The sequence below is a fragment of the Ovis canadensis genome, chromosome 25, assembly GCF_042477335.2.
Source record: "Ovis canadensis isolate MfBH-ARS-UI-01 breed Bighorn chromosome 25, ARS-UI_OviCan_v2, whole genome shotgun sequence".
Lineage (NCBI taxonomy): Eukaryota > Metazoa > Chordata > Mammalia > Artiodactyla > Bovidae > Ovis > Ovis canadensis.
The window spans coordinates 26,651,852-26,675,672 of record NC_091269.1 but is presented as its reverse complement, the minus strand read 5'-3'; the positions used below and the strand labels follow the sequence as shown (position 1 = coordinate 26,675,672).

At 36.7% G+C, this 23,821-nt stretch overlaps 1 protein-coding gene across 2 annotated transcripts in view; it reads left to right on the top strand.

The window, feature by feature from the left end:
* The window catches only part of ERO1B (endoplasmic reticulum oxidoreductase 1 beta), a 61,198-nt gene extending 43,919 nt beyond the window's left edge, over positions 1-17,279 (top strand). The window contains exons 10-18 of one of the 2 annotated variants that reach the window (XM_069571597.1): positions 1,314-1,340; positions 4,610-4,702; positions 4,809-5,055; positions 5,700-5,769; positions 8,433-8,519; positions 9,501-9,634; positions 14,297-14,353; positions 15,902-15,940; positions 16,941-17,279. In XM_069571597.1, coding sequence (XP_069427698.1) covers positions 1,314-1,340; positions 4,610-4,702; positions 4,809-5,055; positions 5,700-5,769; positions 8,433-8,519; positions 9,501-9,634; positions 14,297-14,353; positions 15,902-15,940; positions 16,941-16,956 — 770 coding nt within the window. In that variant the 3' untranslated portion in view covers positions 16,957-17,279. The remainder of the gene's footprint in view (positions 1-1,313; positions 1,341-4,609; positions 4,703-4,808; positions 5,056-5,699; positions 5,770-8,432; positions 8,520-9,500; positions 9,635-14,296; positions 14,354-15,901; positions 15,941-16,940) is intronic. The other variant, XM_069571598.1, reaches the window with a different exon arrangement.
* Positions 17,280-23,821: the final 6,542 nt, after the last annotated feature.

The window sequence follows — 23,821 nt, the reverse complement described above, 5'->3', positions numbered from 1 at the left end:
TTGTCTTTGTGATTTCTTTATTTTCTTATTGATTTTGTAATGTATAACCTCAGTCATCATTATTACACTTAATCTGATGAATGATAATTTGTCAACAGTAGGTTATTCCAGATTTCTAAATGAATATCAGTTATAACATGCCCCAAAACAGCCAACATAAATGTTTCAAATGAATATTTACTTAGCTGTGTTCAAGGGCACCATGATGAGCATTGTACACATTGTACAGGATGGAAAGATGTATAAAACATATCTTTCCTCTAGGAGCTAAAAATATGTACAGTAGGAATGATAAGCACTATTCATAAGAGATGATAAAGAATTATTACATACATAGTACAGATAGTAAGTGGTGTAGTAGTTTGTTCAGAGCTGAAATAGATCCTATCTCACTTGGAATATTACTGGGAAAGGTGGCATTTGAGATGCACAAATAATGGACCGATTTAAGCCAGTAGAATTGGATAGTATGTGCTACCTGAATGACAGCATGGACCAAGGAGTTGAAAAAGGAAAAACCAAGGCATGTTTTGGGAGACCCTGTTAGCAGTTGGAAAGACTTCACATGGGGTAATTTAAATTAGAAAGATAAGTAGAGGACAGATTGTTGAGGACCTTGGAAGCTAGACTTTTGCTATTAACTGTTGGGGCCTTCTGAATAAATGAGTGAGATAATGAATGATCCTTTGTAAAAGTATCATCTAAGTAAGAGCATGTTGAATGAATGAATCTCTAGGAAGGTATTTGTGTTGTTGCAAAGGGTGAAGACTCAGGAGACAAAGTAATTCCCCACCATCTTAATTTATCCTCTATACTCCTTGCTCAGCCATCTGTGTGTTGAGTTTTCATCCTCATGCTTTGCTTTAAACAATTAAAATAAGGATGGGTAACTTAGGAAGTATATTAACTATTTTTATCCTTATTGACTGCCATTTTCCTTTTCACTCAGAACAATAGTGGGCTAGGATTAGTTCTTTTAGCATGGTACACATAGTAAGGTCCCTTCATATTCTGGTCACTAACTTTTCTGAAGAATTATCTTGAAAACTAGAGAACTTTTTTTATTATCCCTTGAAACTTAGTATTTTTAGATAATTAAGGAAGTATATGTAGCTTTACTGGTTCAGGAAAAATAGGATAATTAGTAATTTGATTTTTGTATTACAATTGTTTTTTTCTGGAATTTTTGAACAGTGCTTTGGTTGTTATCATCAAAGGCAAACTTAAGATTGTTTCTCTTCAACCTTATGGATATTTAAGCCTTTAAGTAAATATGTATATATAATTTTTATTGTTTTTGCTTTGTTTTTTAGGAGAATCATTCTACACATGGCTAGAAGGTAACCTAATGTCTGCATTTTAAACGTATTGGCATCTTACAAAAAGATTCGTTTAATATATATTTGTAAGTTTTAGGATTCATTACCTAGACAACTAATCTTGACAGTGTTTGAAAGAAAATAACAGGTTTTATGTTATTGTAGTTCAGGATAAAATTATTTGAAAATGTTGAGGATATTGGTCAGCTAAAAACCAGTGTTATGGAAATACACAGGGCAGATATGGTCATCACATTTTCATAACTGGTTCCCAGTCTTATTTCCATTCTGTATGTAATATTCATCCAAACTACTTTTCTAGGAAGCATTATGCAAGTCTGGTTTGTTAAGTAGAGACATTCTGTTTGAAAGAAAGTGGGTTTTTTTGTATATGAAATTAAGGGAAGATGAATTTGAATTCAGAAGATTTTAAACATGTTTAAACATACAGTCTAAACTAAAGAATAAAGTAATATAATCCCAATATACTAGATTCTTATGTTTGTTAGTAATGTTATATTATGAATGAGATTTCTCTGTTTTTTTAATGAATTATTTTCGATGTGCAAATACTGCTAGGAATTACACTGACAAATGGCCAATGTGGGAAAAGATGCTTAGCGTTGTTTAATTAGCTTTATTCTAAAAGTACAAATTGCAAAAAATAGTATTTAGTTTAAAAGAGGTGGGCAAAGACTCTGCATATTGATAATGGAGGATAAGAATGAAATTTATGGGCAGTGTCAAATTCTGGGATATATACTGTGTACCCCAGAATCTCCTAGTATCCTATTGATGGAAGTTCAATGAGCACCCCCAAATATAGGCATCTGACTCAATTTCTCTGAGATTCAGGTTGCTGATCTGGGGCACAAGAGTGGCAGTAGCCATCCAACTTACCTACACTGTGAGTGTAGATGATGCCTATGAAAATTGCTTTGAGAATCACTAAACAATGTACAAATGCCAAATAATAGTATTGCAGTAAATCTAGCCCTTCTGTGAGAAAAAAATTATATATTGTCGTCCTATAGTTTGGTTAGTGAAAATGAATTTGAATGAAATTAAATCCAGAATAGAAAGAGGAGAACCACTTTCTAAAGTCAGCAGCTGGATTTGCTAGGCATTGGCCTGGCAGCAGACTGCAGGTGGGGGTCAGCTCTCCAGCACTTTCCTGCTAAGAGTATTGTATATCTTCTTGGTGCATTCACTTGGCATCTTTTATTGATAAGATTTTTCTTGAAGTTGCCTAATTTTCAGTTTATGGAAGTATAGATTTTTCTTCCTTCCTTCCCACTTACTACCCATCCCTGTTTTAGGTAAGGAGCTCTGTGGACTTTGCAAATTTGAATTGCCTCTCTCATTTTTAGGCATATGAATTTTCATGAGCTTTGCTTTGCTTATTTTCCATTCTCTTATCTTTAGATATTTTACTGCTTAGGTTGAAAGGAAGAAAAAGTGAACCTCAAATCTGATCATTTTGCTACTTGATAACAGATTTGATTAAAAGTTTTACTACAAGAGAATTTAGTACCTAATGTTTTATCAAAGTTATTTGTATTGTTTATATCCCTTGTTACCATAAACTTGGCCATATGATTTTTTTTTAAGAGGTAAATGCTGCATTTAATTTTTATTTATTATGAGGAAACCACAAAATAGAATTTAATTTCTACCTTTATCCATGGGGTTTCCCAGGTGGCGCTAATGCTAAAGAACTGCATGCCATCGCAGGAGACGAGGTCCATCCCTAGGTCAGGAAGATCCCCTGGAGGAGGGCATGGCAACCCACTCCAGTATTCTTAGCTGGAGAATCCCATGGACAGAGGAGCCTCGTGTGTTACAGTCCATAGGGTTGCAAAGAGTTGGACACAACTGAAGCAACTTAGCATGCACAACACTCTATCCATGAGATGAGATGAGAATATTCTAGGAAGAATTCTGAATTAGGAAATGAGATCTCAAAATAATTATTTTTTCCTATTAGAAGCTACTTGATTCAGAGCCATCTGTTGTAGAACACAAAGGGAAAGTAAATTGAAGATCTAAAAGATCCTAAGAAGATGCAAAGTAAGCCACATCCATACTCTTAATGGCTTAAAAAGCCTCCCGCATATAAATGAGATTATTTCTTAGTTTCCACTATTGGAGCCAATTTTTTCCCCATGGGGAAAGTGGAAAAAAAAAAAGCAAAAAAAGACATAACTCTGTTAAGTGGTAGAAAAGGGGAAAAGCTCATTGTTCTGGATCTGGTGGATTCTTAAAGACTTGGTTTTTGCATTTTTGTTTTTAAATTTTTCTATAAAGAATATTTTCTAAAAATATTGTTCCCTTTTTACTGTGGAAAATACAGTATAAAATTTACTTTCTTGGGCATTTCAAATTTTACTTAATAGCAGTAAGTACATTCACAGTGTACTTCACATTCACATTCACTCTTACAATAAGAGAAAATATTTTTAAGTGGAGGCAGGGGTAGGATAGGATGACGAAATTATCTTGACCTCTGTTTTCAGCAAAAGCCTATGGGGCTTAAGAAGGCTACATAAGATAAACTTCCATCACAGTCCTAAACTCCATCTTGATGCGGTTTTACTCACAGAGTAAATAGCACACATTTTTCTATTGGCTGGATGTCTGTCTTCTACGTCTGGGCTCCTGAGAAGCAGAACATGTAGTTAAGTAGAGAAATCCAGGACAAAGGATTAATAAGACACAGTAAAGAATCTAGAAGAAGGGGAATTCCCTGGTGGTCCTTTGGTTAGGATTCCCCACTTTCACTGCCGAGGGCCTGGCTTCAAAAATAAATAATAATAGTCTAGAAGAAGGAGAGAATTCAGTTTCAGTTTCTTCTTCCTCCACTATCAAGTAGGTTCAAATAAGACATCTGTAGGGAAGGGAAAAGGAGAAACAGCTATTGTTAAGCCAAAGCAGTGACTTTATGTCTGCTTTAGTTTAGCCTGAACCACAGAGTATCTGTGCTGTTGCCTTCTGGGTAACATGTGGACTTAACCAAGCGCATCTGCTCGAGTGTTTGGACCTTCAGAAGTCCAGACATTTGTATCTTATTCTGCATTAAGTTATCATATTCAGTTACCTCCTGAAGTCAAAATCTTATTTTATCTGCTAGTGAGAGGCTCTCAAACTAATTATTTCATATAGTTCCTTGATTTATTTTTAATGTCCTTGAATCTTAACTTTAAAAATAAGCCTGCATACCTAATCCTCTTGATTCAGTATTTCTGTTATCTAAACGGATGTAATTTCTTTTTCAATATTTTTCTGACTAGGTTTGTGTCTGGAGAAAAGAGTCTTCTATAAGCTTATATCGGGACTTCATGCTAGTATTAATTTACATCTGTGTGCAAATTATCTTTTGGAAGGTAATCACATTTTTTCTATCAGTATAAAAATTGTTGGGGAAAAGAATATATTCTCTAGAGAAAAAAATCCTACTTATTAAAAGTACATAGTATATTTCTTTTTTAGAAACCTGGGGTAAACCTAGCTGGGGACCTAACATAAAAGAATTTAAACGCCGATTCGACCCTGTGGAGACCAAGGGAGAAGGCCCAAGAAGGCTAAAGAATCTGTACTTCCTATATTTAATTGAGCTTCGAGCTTTATCAAAAGTGGCCCCATACTTTGAGCGCTCAATTGTCGACCTTTACACTGGAAATGTGCAAGAAGATGCTGACACAAAAACCCTTCTACTGAATATCTTTCAAGATACAAAGTAAGACTTGAATTATCAGTGATCTGAAATTTTCCACTCTATAATTGGATGAGGTAGTTCTTGAAATACAACAAAAACTGACTCCTGAAAGCTGGTTAGGAAAAGGGAGAATTAGAACTGAGAAGGACAGTGTTCCATTGGATGGCAGCGTTTTAAATTTTTTTTCTAAAAATGTTGACCGAAAAGTTTTATTGCATAAACTTTCACACTCGAGAATAGGCTGTATTTTTAAATATAACTTTAAATTTTATGTAGTGCCAAAATTTAATGTTATTTTAGTGTTTGTTTTCTTCCAGTTGCTATTTAAATTCATGGTAATATGTGTTAGCATAAGGATAGATTACCTAAGAGAACATTAGCTTTACATTCTACAGTTTAACCTTAAAAAAAATATCCTGGGTCTATGAAATTGCAGTTTACTGATTGTTAAAATGAGCATGGAGGAAAGTTGGGTTAAAAAATGCTTAAGGTAAATTGTGCATTACATTTTTTGAAATGCTAACAATGTAAACTATTGCCACTTTCTCATGTTACCCAAACCTTACACATGAGTAAATTATGAATTTTAAATATTTGTAGGGATAGAAAATTCTACCAGAACTTGAATTTTTCATCTGTAACTTACAATATTTTCGTTTCATCAGGTCCTTTCCCATGCACTTTGACGAGAAATCCATGTTTGCAGGTGACAAAAAGGGGGCCAAGTCGTTAAAGGTAAAAAGTTCTTGATTGGTGGGAAGAGTGGAGAGCAGCTGACTGGTTGTGTTTTAACATTTTTCCTCTAAACTTCCTTTCCCAGTTCTCAATCTGGTTGGTCTGATTGGATTTTATTGTAAATGATACAAAAAACTCCTCTCAATTCCTTTTTTCTCTCTAGTTTGCCCCCCTGCTTAGTGAATCTTCAGTTGTAGCTCTAATGACACCTTTGTAATTGTCCTTTTAAAAGACATTATTTTGAGAGGAAGTTTTCTTTTTCTTTCTTGTCGTTTTGATGCATCTTAAAAGCAATCATGCACTGTTAGCCACTTAGAAGATAGTAATAGTGTATTTTCAAAAGTTTATCTTATGAACTATTACAGGTTTTCAGACTATTATGTTTTTGTACTTATGGACTAACATATAAGGCAAAAATTATCTGTTGACTTGGGATATCAGAAAGAGACTATATTTTAGGAACATTATGAAACTTCACATTAGGAGCACTTCATTTTCATTTGCTTACAGCAGAGGGCCCCAGTCTCCCGGATCTAACGCTTGATGATCTGAGGTGGAACTGATGAAATAAAGTGCACAATAAATGTAATGTGTTTGAATCATCCTGAAACCATCCCCCCTCCCTGTTCATGGGAGAATTATCTTCCATGAAACCGGTCCCTAGTGCCTAAAAGGTTGGGGACCATGGGCTTACAGTAATTAAGGAATACATTATACCTTTACAGTTTGATAGAAGTATTTGAAATTGACTGGCAAATAGTCTTCTCCTACAGCTCTATACTTTTTTATATACAATTCTGAAATCCAAAAGCTCCAACCACTGGAACATTTTTCTTATGTTTGGTGCAAATTAATTTGTTAGCAAAACCTAACCTGAACTGATGTAAAGATAGTTAGTGAAAGTGAAGTTACTCAGTCGTCTCCAACTCTTTGCCACCCCATGGATTGTAGCCTACCAGGTTCCTCCATCCATGGGATTTTCCAGGCAAGAATACTGGAGTGGGTTGCCATTTCCTTCTGCAGGAGATCTTCCTGACCCAGGGATTGAACCTGGGTCTCCTTCACTGTAGGCAGACGCTTTACCGTCTGAGCCACCAGGGAAGTCTAACCTGAACTATACCGTCTGAGCCACCAAGGAAGTCTAACCTGAACTGATGTAAAGATAGTACAGTGTTTTTTTTTAAAAATTCTGCTTTGTATGATTATTATTACATTTTGCTACAAAAACAATCATATATTTGATTATAAGGTGTTGCTGTATACTCCAGTGGGGTGTTTCATAATAAACAGTGTTATGTACTTTATTTCTAAAATCTGAAAAATTCTGAATTCTGAAACATGTTTGGCCCCAGGATATTTTAGATGTAGACATGCTACAAGAATGAATAAATTAGTCAGCGTTGCTTAGTATTTCTGAAATGAAATAGTTTAGCCATACTGTATTTTAGTTTTGGAAGGCTGTTTTGATTTATGGTTTTAGAGGTATATTAGTATTATGGTATTTAACATAATGTTAATTCATTTTTGTAATGCTTCCTACTTTATGTGTTTATATAAATTTTATACTTTTGATCAAGACAACTGTAATTATGTATCTTTTTTTATAGATGAGGAAGGTAAGATTGAGACCAGACTAAAGTTTCACAACTAGCTTTTAAAGTGTAAAATGCTGGAGATTTGGTTTGCTACTTTTCAAAGGTATATAAAGGAGAATTTAAATCCATTTTTCCATCTGCTCCAAAGCATGTGAATTCTATGAGAATGGAGCACAAGGGAGTTTTTGGATGTTTCTATTGTCTTTCTTTTGGCCAAGCTACAGATTCCTCCAAACACTTTGGGCAGCAGGGCTGGGCTTTTGATGGGCCAGAGTTTTCAGGTGACTCACTCCAGCCCTTTGCAATGAAACGTTTACCTCAGTACAATAAAATGATGTTTATTTCCTACACTTGCCCAATGAAAAGGATGAGGAAACTTTCTCTTAGTGTTGTTCTCAGAGAAGCTGAGACTGACCTTAGTGTCATAGAAGCCCGTGCACAGATCACAGGCAGAAGAGTTACCTAATTGTGTGGGGAACTAACCCAGCACCATTCAAGGATCCAGTGCGTGAGCGTCCCTGGAGAAGCAGCCTTAGCGAATGTGGGGGACTGCGAGACCACACGCTGTGGCCATCCATGGTGACAGAGCGCATGCACAAATGTGGGGTCATCCTAAGGAGAGGCGTGGGAATTGGTCATTGTTCCAGGACTAGCTTTCTGATTCACGCTTACACAAAGCAGTGCATCCGAAATAAATCAAGCATAATGTAGATATGTATTTGCCACTGGTTGTATGCAGACATCAAATGGAAGCAGCAGTTAAGCTCGTTCAAAGTAAAAACCATGCATGATTTACTCGTGTCCCCCACAGTGAACATGTTGGTGCTTTGCATGGAGTAGCCTCTCATTAAAAGATTGGTTGAATTAATATGTGGAGTGAATTTTATAAAATGCTATTAATGTTAGCTATTTCATATGCATGCTATGCTGTACAAATCCAGATTATTTTCTTCATTGTTGAAAAACACAACTCATTCATTAATAAGCTTCAAAATGGTTTTAGAATTCAGATAAATGCAGTTTAATTTTTAACATCTAATCAGAATGGAAATATTTTCTGCACATTAGGAGGAATTCCGGTTACATTTCAAGAACATCTCCCGTATAATGGACTGCGTGGGATGCGACAAATGCAGGTTATGGGGGAAGCTACAGGTTTGTGTATGGCTTTCTGTTCTGAAACTGTTACTAACCTTACGTTTCTGCACTGAGAAGTTGAAAGTTTTTGTTGAAATGTCCTCATTGTTCATTGAATTAGAGATCCAAAGTATGGTTTCGCTATTTTATGAAAAAAATTAGTGTGTTATATGTATGTGTGTAAGGTTGTTTTTTCTGTTATTCTAGGTTAATGATTTTAGTTTTATTATATCTGTTTCTGTTGGTACAATATCAGATTTCATTTCTGAAGCTGGGTGATTATAAATAGACTATTGGTATTTTACATACCTATTTAGAAGGTAAAATGTAATCATATAAAAAACTTAATTATCAAATTTTAATCACTGATTTGGCATCAGTGATCAGAAGAAGGAGGTCCCCTAGTCACAAAATAGGAAAGTCTGCACAGCAGGCCCATTTCCCTATATATTTCAGTGTAAAAAGGCTTGTGTGATATTTTCTATCATCTTTTTACAAAGATGATAGTAAGTCATAGAAAGTCAGGAGATGGAATATTTTTTAATGGTGAATACACTGAAATCAGATTTTTCTTTTTCTCTAGTGCTAATAATTGAGAAATTATTAAGTGTAGGTATGACTAAGAACTTATAATGATTTCTAAGTTTTGAATTGCTAGGGGCTAGAAAGAATGCTTTCAAGGTTACATATTGAACACTTTTAATCCTAATGTGATATTTTCTTGGTTAAAAAAATGGCATTTTAGTAATTTGGAATAGTATGATGTATATCCAAAAGGTGTTAAACTTTTCAGGTTTCCTTAACAGCTTCAATAAATTTATCATATGCATAATCTGTGAGAAGTAGAAACTATATTTTGCATAGTTGAATATTTTGGTGAAAAGTTCAGTTCATTTGAATTTCCTGCCATCGCATCACAATGACTGAATGTTTCTTTAAACTTTTATAGCAATTATTATTATGTGAATTTAATTGCAAGTTTATCACTATTTTCTTTAGACTCAGGGTTTAGGAACTGCCCTGAAGATATTATTCTCTGAAAAAGAAATCCAAAAGCTTCCAGAGAACAGCCCATCTAAAGGCTTCCAACTCACTCGACAGGAAATAGTTGCTCTTTTAAATGCTTTTGGAAGGTGAGAACTCTTCTCATGGGCTTCCCTGGTGGCTCAAATGGTAAAGAATCCTCCTGCAATGCAGGAAACCTGCATTCGATGCCTGGGTCAGGGAGATTCCCTGGAGAAGGAAATGGCAATCCACTCTAGTATTCTTGCCTGGAAAATTCCATGGACAGAGTAGCCTGGCGGGCTATAGTCCATGGGTTGCAAGAGACAGAGGTGACTTAGTGACTAAACAACACACTACAACAACTCCATTTATACTTATTATAAAATGTTGGCTGTATTCCTGTGTTGTACAGTGTGTCCTTGTAGTTTATTTTATGTATAATAGTTTGTACCTTTAACTTGTTACCCCTATATTGTCCCTTTCCCTTTCCTCTCCACCACTGGTCACCACTAGTTCTCTGTAGCTGTGAATCTGCTTCTTTAAATCTATTTAAATCTAAATAAAATTAAATTGAGAAAGAACCAGATATCAACTTCCTCGAAATTTCTCTCAGTCTCATAAGGAATATTCACAAATGCAGCCCTTCCAGCTTCAGTTCTCTAGCTCAGTTCAGTTCAGTCGCTCAGTTGTGTCTGATTCTTTGGACCCCACGGACTGCAGCAGCCAGGCTCACCTGTCCATCACCAACTCCCAGAGCCTACTCAGACTCATGCTCATTGAGTTGGTGATGCCAGCCAACCATCTCATCCTCTGTCATCCCCTTCTCCTCTCGCCTTCACTCTTTCCCAGTATCAGGGTCTTTTCCAGTGAGTCAGTTCTTCACATCAGGTGGCCAATGTATTGGAGCTTCAGTTTCAACATCAGTTCTTCCAATGAATATTCAGGGTTGATCTCCTTTAGGATCGACTGGTTTGATCCCCTTGCTGTCCAAGGGACTCTCCAGAGTCTTCTCCAACATTACAATTCAAAAGCATCAATTCTTTGGTGCTCAGGGCTTCCCTGGTGGCTCAGAGGTTAAAGCATCTGCTTCCAGTGTGGGAGACCCGGGTTCGATCCCTGGGTTGGGAAGATCCCCTGGAGAAGGAAATGGCAATCCACTCCAGTATTCTTGCCTGGAGAATCCCATGGACGGAGAAGCCTAGTAGGTTACAGTCCACAGGGTCGCAAAGAGTGGGACACGACTGAGCGACTTCACCTCACCTTTCTTTATAGTTCAACTCTCACATCCGTACATGACTACTGGAAAAGCCATAGCTTTGACTAGAAGGACCTTTGTTGGCAAAGTAATGTCTTTGCTTTTTAATATGCTGTCTAGGTTGGTCATAGCTTTTCTTCCAAGGAGCAAGCATCTTTTATTTCATGGCTGCAGTCACCATCTGCAGGGATTTTGGAGTCCCCCCAAAATAAAGTCTGTCACTGTTTCCATTGTTTCCCCATCTATTTGCCGTGAAGTGATGGGATTGGATGCCATGATCTTCGTTTTCTGAATGTTGAGCTTTAAGCCAGCTTTTTCACTTTCCTCTTTCTCTTTAATCAAGAGGCTCTTTAGTTCTTTTTCACTTTCTGCCATAAGGGTGGTATCATCTGCATATCTGAGGTTATTGATATTTCTCCCAGCAATCTTGATTCCAGCCTGTGCTTCATCCAGCCCAGCATTTCTCATGACGCATATAAGTTAAATAAGCAGGGTGACAATATACAGCCTTGATGTACTCCTTTCTCGATTTGGAACCAGTCTGTTGTTTCATGTCCAGTTTTAACTGTTGCTTCTTGACCTGCATACAGGTTTCTCAGGAGGCAGGTCAGGTGGTCTGGTATTCCCATCTCTTTAAGAATTTTCCACAGAGGCTGTTTTACCTTTCATTGCTCTCTAGAGAGTGCTGGACTCAGTCAGATATTAGCATTCTGGAATCCCGGCCCTGCCATTTCCTGGCAGCATGAGCTCAGGTACATCATTCCTTTCTCCCAGTTTATTTCCTTTCTCTGTGCCATGAAGAGAAGTAAAAATCTTTCCCATGGAGTTAACATGAAGGTAAAATGAGGGTCCACGTGACACTTTTAAATTATAAGAAGCCCTCTGAAGTCCACGGCAGTAGGGCTGGTGGTGATGGTAATTTACAAACACCACTGGGCGTTCAGTGCTCTAATACACTCAGTACTTAAAAAATACTTAAATTTTTCTATGACTAGACTAGATGTGAGAAACCTTTCTTTTCTTAAGGGTTATGATACTCAGGGTGGGATGGTTACACAAATAAGGAACAGCCTAATTTAATCACCCTTATCCTCCCAGGAAAACAAATAACAGCCGTCTGCTTTTTAAAGCTCTTTTAAAATATTCATCTTTCTCTACCCTTAATTATTAAAGTAATTCATGGTCATTATAGAAAATTTAGAAAAACATGTGAAAGTAAATAATAATTGTTAATCAGATCTGTTCATTGTGTCTTCCACCTGATTATTAGTTCATTTATATAGTAAATGATTTTGGCTGCACTAACCACAGAATTCTTTTGTTATACTTTGGGGAGTTTGTGTACTCGTTCTTAAGTGAACTGGGAGTTTTCTTGGTCTAACAACCTATATAATGCAGTTCTACCTCAGCTAGGGCACCCAGCGCAGCATTGCTTTGTCCATAATGCTAGTGGGCGGAGACATATAATGAGCGCTGTTTTTGGTTCTAGCCACAGAATGCTGGGAAATGTGCTTTCTTTACTTTGAATACCCTGCAAATGTCTTTGCTACACTAGCAGCCAATTTTTGATAGTTTCAGCATTTCTATCAAGTGGTTTATTTTCCTGAGTATAAATAGAGAGGGGATTAATAACCTGTTGAGTCCTACAGCATATTTTAGTGTCCCTCTGAGAGTACCAGTGAAGCAGTAGATCGATGCAGCCATGCTGTGTCTGTCTGAGAATAGTAACAGGGAGTGTGGGCACTCTGTCCTGTGTCATAACGTGTGAGCTTTCGGATGCATCTTCACAGAGACTCAGGTCCCACACGTGCTGCCGAGTCTGTACGCTCCTGGTAAAATGTTAGCTTGTATAAAACCTTGAGTTTTCTGATACTCTCCATTTTTGTATCTAAATCAGACTTTGAGCATAATTTTTTCAACTGCTGCTCTTTACTGAGCTCTCTTTTCTTTAGGTAAGGGCCTTGGTCTCTACCATATCTTCATATGTATTTTGATAGTTGTTTTTTTTTAAATGGGTAATTTGAGGTACAGAATATGATTTTACACATTTATTTTGCTTAATAATCATATTTTCTCCTAATAAACATTTTTACTTCTCTAATATTCTGAGGATTTGAGTAAGAATTCATTTTCTGTTCATCTACAGCTTGTAAGAGTATAAAGAAAATGTTCTTGAGACCATAGAGAACATAGATGTTTTTTGAGAGGCCGTATGGTCCTGGGATCTGATGAGCCTGTTAGAATCCTACCCACTAGCTGAGTGACCCTGAGAAAATTACTTGATTTATTTAAGCCTCAGGGTTCCTAAATGGGCGTCCCAGGTGGTAATAGTGGTAAAGAACCTGCCTGCCAATGCAGGAGACCTAAGAGATGCGGCTTTGAGCCCTGGGTGGGGAAGATCCCCTGGAGGAGGGCAGGCAACTCACCCAGTGTTCTTGCCTGGAGAATACCTTGGACAGAAGAGCCTGGTGGTCCATAGGGTCACAAAGAGTCCAACACAATGGAAGCAACTTAGCATGCACAGTGTTCTTAAAATATAAAATCAGGATTAATTTTATCTACTTTGTAGAGTTTTTTGTTTTGTTTTGTTTACAATTAATGAGATTACATGTGTGATGGGCTCAGAACATTGCCTACCATACCTTAAGCTCAATATAAGAAAAGTGATTACTTATTATGTACTTAAAGGCGCTCAAAAAATAAATAAAAGCTCAGTACTGTATTCTATATCATCTTAAGTTACAGAAAGAAAAATGTGAGATTTTTATTGTATAAACCTGAATTATACATAAGGATAATTGAGCTTATAGAATTTCTTTTTTAATGATTCCCATTTCAGAGTTTTACTTCTGAGTTTGGGCTGAGAAGTATTTTATTCATTCATTCAGTCAGCCAGTAATTATTTATTGAACACTATAAATATGGGTCCCTGGAGACGGAAATGACAACCCACTCCAGTATTCTTTGCCTGGGAAATTCCATGAACAGAGGAGCCTGGTGGGCTACAGTATACAGGATCGAAAAATTGGACACGAATAAGTGACTAACAACAACAAATAAATATGGGTGGCTGGAGGGCATCGGGGTTCAACAGTAGGCAGATAAATAGAATCTGTACCTTTGTGTTAAAATAGATCAGTGTTTGTGTTGAAACAAATCCATTGTTTGGGGAACAATAAGAAAGAATTGGACATTTACAGAGGAGAGTGCAAAATGAATTTTTAAGGCCAAATGTAAATGATTTGAGATTCTTTATTGTAATGAATTATCATATCACTGTTCCCATCATTGATCTAGAATTTGTTGCTAATAGGAAGTAACTTTGCCCCTTCTAAATCAAAAGTAACAAACTACAGCTCTGTTTTGCCAGTCTTTAATAATTATAGCATATGCTTTAAAAAATGGAAGCTTCATTGTTCAGTGAAACATTATTTTCAGTTTGCTTTCAAATTATAGTCCATATGACAGCATCAATAATATGAAATGTGTACACATCATATTAGCTGTACTAATATGCTTTTTTTTTTTCTTGTAGGCTCTCTACAAGTATAAGAGAGTTACAGAATTTCAAAGTTTTATTACAACACAGTAGGTAATAGAGGCTTTTATATGTCTAATTAGAGACATAAAGTGACTGTGTGAAGCCTTTTTAGTCTTGGACATTTCAGCAAAAGGAGACTAATCAGATGTCAAGAATTCTGAGCTCTTAAAGAGAAAATTCAAATGTTCACTTGAATATTTATGCTTCTTAATAGATTATCAACTAGAGATATTTATAAATGAAGTATATACTTTTAAAACATGTAAGTTATACTAATTTTGTGTTTAATTCCATGTGTTACCATCTGTTGAATATATTCTGAACAGCAGAATATTCACAAAGAGTTGGCTTTGTGTTTATTCTGTTCTTTATTTCCATTAGTCAAACTTAAAAATGTCTGTCTCCATCCAAGTAACACTGTTAAAAGGAGAGCTAGAGAGCAAATGATGCTTAGGGCCGGTATCAGTAACAAAAATTTGTCAATGATTTTTAAATGTATTTAGCCTTGCCTAGCTCGGTGTGTCACCATCTATCATACGGAAGTGTCTGCGTGACGAATGACCCTTTCAATGTATAATTACAGTAGTTACTTAAGAATCCCCAAGACTCCAACTTCAATGTCATTGGTTTTAAGATTAATACTTGCTGTTGTTGTTGCTGTTCTGTTTTGGTCTAAAGGTGAATAAATACCTTCAGCAAAGGTGAATAAGTACTGTCCCCTATGCTACCCATTCAGATTTCCTGGCCTGCAGTGGGCTGGCTCAGGATTCTTTACTGAGAATCTAGAAAACAGTTTCTGTTGGTTTTGTGTCTCTTTGCCCCTACTCCAACTTTAGAAATTTTTGTTTAAGAAAACAAAAATGGCATACTTAATTTTCCATATTGATAAAATTTGAATGGGATTATATGGATTTATAACACCAGTTGGAAACATTATATACACAAAACTTACTATTTTGAAGTAAGCATTTTTAAAGGATTTTATTTTTGAATACAGTCTATGCAATCCTCTCTCAACCTGATTTTCTTTGGTGTTTAAATAATTAGTTTATACTTCTGTAAGCTTCCTTTTTCCTTACTTTTTCTTTTTTAGTTCTTTGTATATAAATGAACTTGCAACTTGTACCAACAGATGACTTTATAAGTCCTAAACTGTCATTTTCTAAACCTGGGATTTAAGTATCTTTAATATTTAAAATATTGATTATTGTTAAAGGTGTTAGTGTATATATAATGTGATTAATTTAGAAGGTTGCATCTGTGTAGAAGTAATGCGGGTATCAGTCTTTTATGAAGTAAATAAGTGCTCTTAAATCCACATCTTATCCTGCCAAAGTCTGAAATGTCTTCACTGATGGTTTAGTGGCATATTTGTACTTAGTTGGTTCATCCCCCCTTTAAAAATATGTAGCTATCCCTTGCAGGGATATGGTTGGGGGGGGGGGGGGAGTAAGAGCTCACTAGTTATTTTCTTACCCAGTTTCTAACCCTTGTAGACCTGGAGTTTTCATGTTGTTGATGGTGGTGGTGGCATATTTTTGTTGAATAAAACAGACTGATTTGGTTGGAGCCTCCTCCACTTTTTGTTTTCATTTTTAGGGATACAAGTACTCTCTGGTGGGAAAGGGGGACCTTAAGGTAAATTTGTCTAAAAAGTTGAATATCTAGGTAATCTTGCTGGTAAATTAATAAGAATTATTCTTAGTGTTTTTCTAAGAAAATGTGAATGTTTTGCACTTTGTCTATTATTACTGTAAGTTTAAAAATCTTTTTGGTAGTGTTACTTCACCATTCTCCCAGTTAAAGTCTATTGTTTAAGTTCTATTTCCTGGAAAAAAATCTTTGGTCATTTCCATTTGTTTTCTTTACTGTGATTCGTTTCAAGCTTAGTTAAAATTGTGTCTTAGAGTGAGTTCTAGGAATTAAAAATTCTAGTTAGGGTAAAAAATTCTTTTAAAGGTTTTAACAAATCTTTCACTATCAAGAAAATAAACAAATGAAGTAGTCTTAAGCTGAAATCTATTTGATTAACTTTACCATAAATGAGATTGTTGGGGGGAACCTACTTTTTTTTGTGTGTGTGTATATTTCTTAAATGAATGTGATAGAAATCTCTGTTTTGTGAGCCTAGTGATGTTTTATGATCCTTGTGATACAAACTTTTTTCCAACTCCTACTTTTTATTGTGAAGTGATATTGGAGTACTGACTGCATTGTGACAATGCTTGGCTGGCAGTACCTCTTGGCATTTTGTCTTTATCTCATCACCTAATTTAAAAATCCAGCACTTGATAATATAACTTGACAGAAATGATTGTACCAGCTGATAAAGTAATGAAAATGAAGAGAAGGAACATATTCCTTCCTTCAATAGCGTGAGTTTTTTTTTTTTCCCCTTAAGTGACATCTGTGTAAATTAGAAATACTCTGTATTAAAACTGATAAACTTAAGTGTTTCTCTTGTGTTGATTCTTAGATTACAAGGAGGATCAGACAGAATATTAGAATGGTTTTTTACAGTTTTGAAATTTGCTAAGTCAAACGATTTATTTTGACACTTTAACGTTGTGAATTGTTCAATACTTGTAATCTCTGTATGTCTATGAAACACTGTGCCATATTCTCCAACTTTACCTAGGTGCCACTGTATATAAGCAAGGACAGCTATTTTGATCTCCATCAGCATTGCCTTCATCTGGAAATTTGGGAACAGTTCACAGTAAGCCTCCCAGCAGTTTTGCAAACTGAAGTACCTGCAGAAACCATAGCTATTCACCAAAATACACAGACTGGGTGCATGGTATCATGGAAATTATTTGGTAAAACAAAAACAACACAGACACATACCAGGTTTATGTGTATTCTATTTGAAGTAACATCTACAGGTGCAGCTTTGATTTTGAACAGAATTCCAAATGATTTGCTGTTGTACCCACAAGATTACAGAAAATGTGAATTAAAGTAAATGTTTCTGCAACCTTCCTATCCTGTTTTTTTTAAACCCCTTTTAAATGTTTCCTTTTATGAGATGAAAATTTGGTTATAATTGGTAGAGAAGAGAGAAAATAAGTAGTCTGTGGTGGTTTCCTTTTTAAAATAATAATTGCAAGCATTGGCAGCCACTGTTGAAGGGCTTTGCATGGGTTATTTATCTTCTCAGGAGCCCTAACAGGTAGGTACAATTACTTCTCTGTTTTTAAATCAGAAAACCGAGGAGAAGAGAGGCTAAGTAATTTGTCCACAGTCACATTCTAGGTTGTGGGACTAGAACTTGAAACTAGAAAGTCTTACTCTGGTGCCTCTGCTCAGAATGTGGTATATTTGTGTTATTTTAGACACTGGCTTATTACCAGTCAACTAAAACTTGGGGAGCTTTTAGTATCTTTTGACTGATATTGAATCTCATAAAGCTTTTTAAATGTATTTTATTTAATTTTTTGAATAACTAATACTTTCACATAGTTCAAAAACCAAAAAAAATATGAAAAGCTATACAGTGGAATGTCTTCTTTCTGTCTTTGGCCCGACTTTCCATACTGCACATCCTTCCCCCGCCCTTACCACAAATAACCTCTGTTCTTGGTTTCTTATATTTCCGTCTATACATTTTTAAGGCATATACAAACAAATACAAATGGAAAGTCTCATTTTTTCCTTCACTTTTACCCAAAGAGTGGTGGTATATACACACTGTTTGCTTTTTTTCACTTAGTTTTTCTTGGTAGTCTTCCCATGTCAATAGATAACTTAATCACACTTTTTTTTAAGGTAACTGCTTAGTATTCCATTATATGAATGTACAGGGCTTCCCTCATAGCTCAGTTGGTAAAGAATCCACCTGCAATGCAAAGACTCTGGTTTGATTCCTGGTCAGGAAGATCTGCTAGAGAAGGGATAGGCTACCCACCCAAGTATTCTTGGGCTTCCCTTGTGGCTCAGCTGGTAAAGAATCCGCCTGCAATGCGGGAGACCTTGGGTTCAATCCCTGGGTTGGGAAAATCCCCTGGAGAAGGAAAAGTCTACCCACTCCAGTATTCTAGCCTGGAGAATTCCATGGACTATATGGTCCATGGGGTCGCAAAGAGTTGGACACGACTGAGCGACTTTCACACTTCATACACTTCACACCTCACATATGAATGTACAATTGTTTAGTTAGCCAGTCTTCTATTAATGGGCATTTGGATTATTTCCAGACATTCTATATAAGCCATTTTACACATATGTAAATATGTACTTGTAGTCTAAATTCTTGCAAATGGAATTTTTAGGTCAAAGACCATGAGCATTTGTAATTGTGAAAGATAGTAGTATATGCCCTCCACAGGAGATGGTTACCAGATGATACTTGTGTGCAATTTAAAACAATGCCTGCTTGCCCACAACGTGACCAACATGAGTATTATTAAAATGTTGGATTTTTGCTATCCTGATAAGATGCAAATTTATATATCTGTGTTTTAGTTTTTTCCGTATCACAGGTAAGGCTTACTACCTTTCATTTGTTTAAGGTTTATTGTTTATCTTAATTTCCTTTTGTGTTTGTATCTTTTCCCCATTTTTCTACTGCACTATTGATCTTATCAATTTCTAGAAGTGTTTTATTTGTCAGGGATATTAATCCTCTGGGGGCTTCCCAAGTGGCTCACTGGTAAATAATCCACCTGCCAATGCAAGGAGATGTGAGTTTAACCCCTGGGTTAGGAAGATCCCCTGGAGAAGGAAATGGCAACCCATTTCAGTATTCTTTCCTGGGAAATCTCATGGACAGAGGAGTCTGGTGGGCTACAGTCCATGGGGTCGCAAAGAGTTGAACACTACTGAGCACGCACACCCTTATTAGTCCTCTGTCTATAATAAGCTGTACACTTTTTTCCCAATTTGTTGTCTATCTTCTGACTTTGCTTATGGTGGTTTTGTCATGGAATTTTTTTTTTAGTGCAGTCTAATTTATTGATTATTTTAGTGACTTCTGGACTTTGATAGTTAAGAATGCCTTGTTCACAGCAATAGTTCATCTATATGTTTTCTAGAACATTCATTTTTTTTTTTTTTTAGATCTAAATTTTGATTCCTTGGCGTGTATCCTGGTATAAAGTGCAAATTAAGTATCCAACCTATTTTTCCCCCAGGTGATTCCCCAGTTATTCCAGCACCATTCATCTTTTCCTCACTAGTTTGAGATGCTGTGTAATCATATCTAAAATTCTAGGTTCTCTATTCCATTGGTCTGTTACTCCTGTACCTGTTCCACATTGTTTTGATTACTCAGGGCCTAGGTTTTAATAGCTACTGCATTCGTCCCCTCAGTCTCCCCCCACACCCCTTTAAAATAATTTTTTTAAAGCTGTTATTTGTTCCATTAATGCTTCAAAAAAAAAATCCTTTAACATATGAATGATGCTAAAACTCTGCCCACCTCAAGTGTTTGGAGGGTTGCACTTTTAACCACAATATGTCACTGTCCTTTTGATACTTCACTTGATAAAAAATCTACTTTTTACTATCTGCTGTGTTAATCACATCAGTATACTATTTGCCAGTGCCCAAACAGGTAAGGACAAAGAGACAGAAGATACAGTTGAGACTCAGCTTCTAAGAATGATTTCAGAATGATCTTGCTATACAATCCTTACTTGCTTTTTTATTCCATTATGGATTCTTTGTACAAAAGTTAGATATCTGTCAAAGATTCATGAAAAAACAGGGAGGGGCCCTTAAATGAGTATTAAACTTATAAAATCTATATGCAGTGGATAAAAATGCAAGAGTAATAAGTCACCTTAAAAAACCCCAATAACTTGTCAGAATAACAGGATCTGAGTATTTGCTCGCTCTTCTAAGAGCTGGACATAGAGCAGTGAACAAAACAAATATCCCTGCCTTCAGGTAAATTCCATAACCTCACTGAGTTATATCTAGTTTATAATAAGAATATACCCAGAGAAAGAATACAGTTGACCCTTGAACAACATGGGTTGGAACTGCATGAGTCCACTTGGAAACAGGTGAGTTTTCTTCAATATATACATAGGGGCTACAGCACTACCTAATGTGTGGTTGGCTCAATCTACAAATTTGGAACTACAGATACAGAGAGCTGACTATAAAGTTATACATGGATTTGACTCCCTGGGGCTCAGCCCCCACTAACCTTCATAATGTTCAGTAATCAACTGTATTTTAATAGAACAGGAATAGGTAACATAGAAACTTGTCTAGTGGAGAAGGTACCCTCCATACCAAAATCACTGCAGACAGTGACTGCAGCCATGAAATTAAAAGACACTGGCTCCTTGGAAGAAAAGCTATGACAAACTTAGCATATTAGAAAGCAGAGACATCACTTTGCTGACAAAGGTTTGTATAGACAAAGCTGTGGTTCTTCCAGTAGTCATATATGGATGTGAGAGTTGGACCATAAAGATGGCTGAGTGCTAAAGAACTGATGCTTTCCAATTGTGCTAGAGAAGACTCTGGAGAACCCCTTAGACAGCAAGGAGATCAAACCGGTTGATCCTAAAGGAAATCACCCTTGAATATTCACTGGAAGGGCTGAAGCTGAAGTTCCAATACTTTGGCCACCTGATGCGAAGAGCTGACTCATTAGAAAAGACCCTGATGCTGGGAAAGATTGAGGGCAGGAGGAGAACGGGCCACCAGAGGATGAGATGGTTGGATGGATGGCATCACCGACTTAATAGACATGAATCTGAGCAAACTCCCGGAGATAGTGAAGGACAGAGAAGCCTGGTGTGCTGCAGTCCATGGGGTCGCAAAGAGTCGGACACGACTGAGCGACTGAACAACTGTGTGAATGAATCTTAGTGTCTGCTTAAAAGTGCCATCAATTTGTCAGAGATCAATTAAAATCAATTAAAACAATCTACCTACCACCCTTGGTCAGGGCAGAGTCAGCATTCACCACACATCATTCTAATATCATTTAAGTTTTCCATGCTGATTTCCTTCACAGACCATATCACCAAATGGGTAAGTGTTCTGTCCTTTTTGACAGGTTTTCAGTCTGCAAGCCTGAAGCCCAGACTTTGAGCTAGTGAATGCACCAAGGGATAAACAGTGGCATAAACTGAAAGGTGCTGGTAAAACAGCATTTGTTTATGCTAAATGTATCCCGTTTATACTTCAGTTAATCCTTTCAAGGGTACTTATGACTGCAAAGAGACAGGACAGACTGTTGTAGCTTAGCAAGGTTCATGGGAAATAGAGGGTCAGAGTCAAGAAGGGTCAGAGTGACAGGAATCAGTGGAGAAAGAGGCAGATTTTGGAGGTCATACAAGCTAAAAAGAAACAGGTCTACCTGAAGAGATCAGGCCACTCATCTGAAGTTTGGAGTGGGCTTTTAAAGTTCAGAGGGAGAATCTGTTCTACAGATGGGAGAGTCTAATATTCTGCATGGCAGGGCAGCCTCTGACCTGTCAAAAGAACAGATCAGAATTGGAGGCTAAAGAAGGAATGCTGGCAAGGAAAACAGAGGGGAGATCCAGCCACAGGTCAAGGGACAGAGAGAAGCAACCCAGCTTTAGAGAAACCAGGCAGATACCATTAGGAGCTCTTGTGTCAATGGGCTTGCACCTAAGAACTCTGGCTGCCAGGTCATCCAGTAGGGGTTTTAGTCTCAGAACCCCACTCGGAATGAGCCCACATCACTGCCCAGGTCCAGAAGATCTGGGTGACAGGAATGAGGAATGCACACAGTTATCTAGGTTGGGGGCACATGGACGACATTAGCTGATGTTCAGGTATTTTGACCCTTAAATGAAAGGGCTCTGCATACATGCCTGCTTAGGGCCAAGAGCAGGGTTAATGTAAGGACTGTGCTGACTGGACCCACAAATACCAAGCCCAGGGTTTAGCACACAGTAAGTTTTCAATAAACACTTAATTCCACTTCCTTACCCTCACTGTCCCTTAAAAAAATGTTAAAAGTTTCCTCACTTTAATCAGTTTGTTTGTAGTCTCAGAATTCCGCTATTTAGCTTGATCATTTCCAAAAGCTCCTACACCTGCACTTTGAAAAGTCTTAGGTAATACTGTGCACCATTAACAATGCTTTTGATTAACAAAATTCTCACCTATATGGGATAAAAATCAGAAATACATATTAGATGTGTCTTTGATCAGCCTTATGCTAGTCTATATTTTATCATGCAGTAATCTAAAGCAAAGCAAGTTGTTTTTTTAAGTTTCTTGGAAATCTTGACAGCTTCAAATGTTTAGACCCATTTAGTTCTAATACAAGTTCATCTTTATTGTCAAAAAGTAAAAGCAATATTCTTGTAATACTTAACTATGTAAATGTAAATGAGAACCTTTTTCTCAGAGTACTTCTCACGCTCTAGGATTTACTAATTCTTACTCCTTTCCTCTTAAATAGGGGTTAATTGTTCAAGGCCAACAAAGAGCAGTTCTTTTGGATTTTGGTAGAGAAAAAATTGGGGGATACATTAGCAAGTGTGCCTGATGTAAGCAGCTAAACACAATAGCCAGCATAGTCATTAACACTGCCTGACATATTCAAGAAAGAATTGGCATAGCTAAATGTGACTGACGTGTGTATATTGTCAGAATCAAAACTTCTTAGAATTCACAGTTGTGTGTGAACACACTGGATGTTTTAATCATCAGCTCAATTAAATGGGTTCACTGTAGAAAGGGAAAAAAGCCAATGAAAGGTATCTACAGGCAGACCTCATTTTACTGTGCTTCACGTTTCTGCACTGCGGATACTGCATTTTCTACAAATTGAAGGTCTGAGGCAAGCCTATGTGGCTCAAGTCTTCCAATGCCATTTTTCCAGCAGCACTGGTGTCTCTGTGTCACATTTTGGTAATTCTCACAATATTTCAAATATTTTTCATTATTATTGTCATGGTAACGTGATCAGTGATCTTTGCGGAAGATTCAGATCATGGTTAACATTTTTTAGCAGTAAAATATTCTTAAATTAAGGTATGTGTATTTTTTTTATATAATGCTACTGTACACTTAAAAGTATAAATGTAATTCTTAAAAAAATGTAGACCATAGTTATTTATTGAATTTGTTACAATATCACTTCAGTTTTTTATGTTTTGGTTTTTTGGCTACTTGGCATGTGGAGTCTTAGCTCCCCAACCAGGGAATGAACCCTCACCCACTGCAGTGGCAAAGCCCTAACCACTGGACCTCCAAGGAAAATCCCTAATGTTTTATGCACTGGGAAACCAAATTTGTGATTCACGTTTTTGCAGTATTTTGCTTTACTGCAGTGGTTTGGAATCACACCTGCAATCTCCAAGGTCTGCCTGTACACAAACCAGTTGGCATTCTTTCGACAGTTAACTCCATAATTAATCCTATTGTGTATATTTCCAGTGGGTGCACAAGAATATTCATATGTGGCCTTTTAGTGCTGAATCAGAGTTAGCTAAATGATGGTACAAAATTTTTGGTGATACGGCCTCTATCCCATTCTTAAACTTTCACATTATGGGTGGGGAGGGGGTAATTTCATCA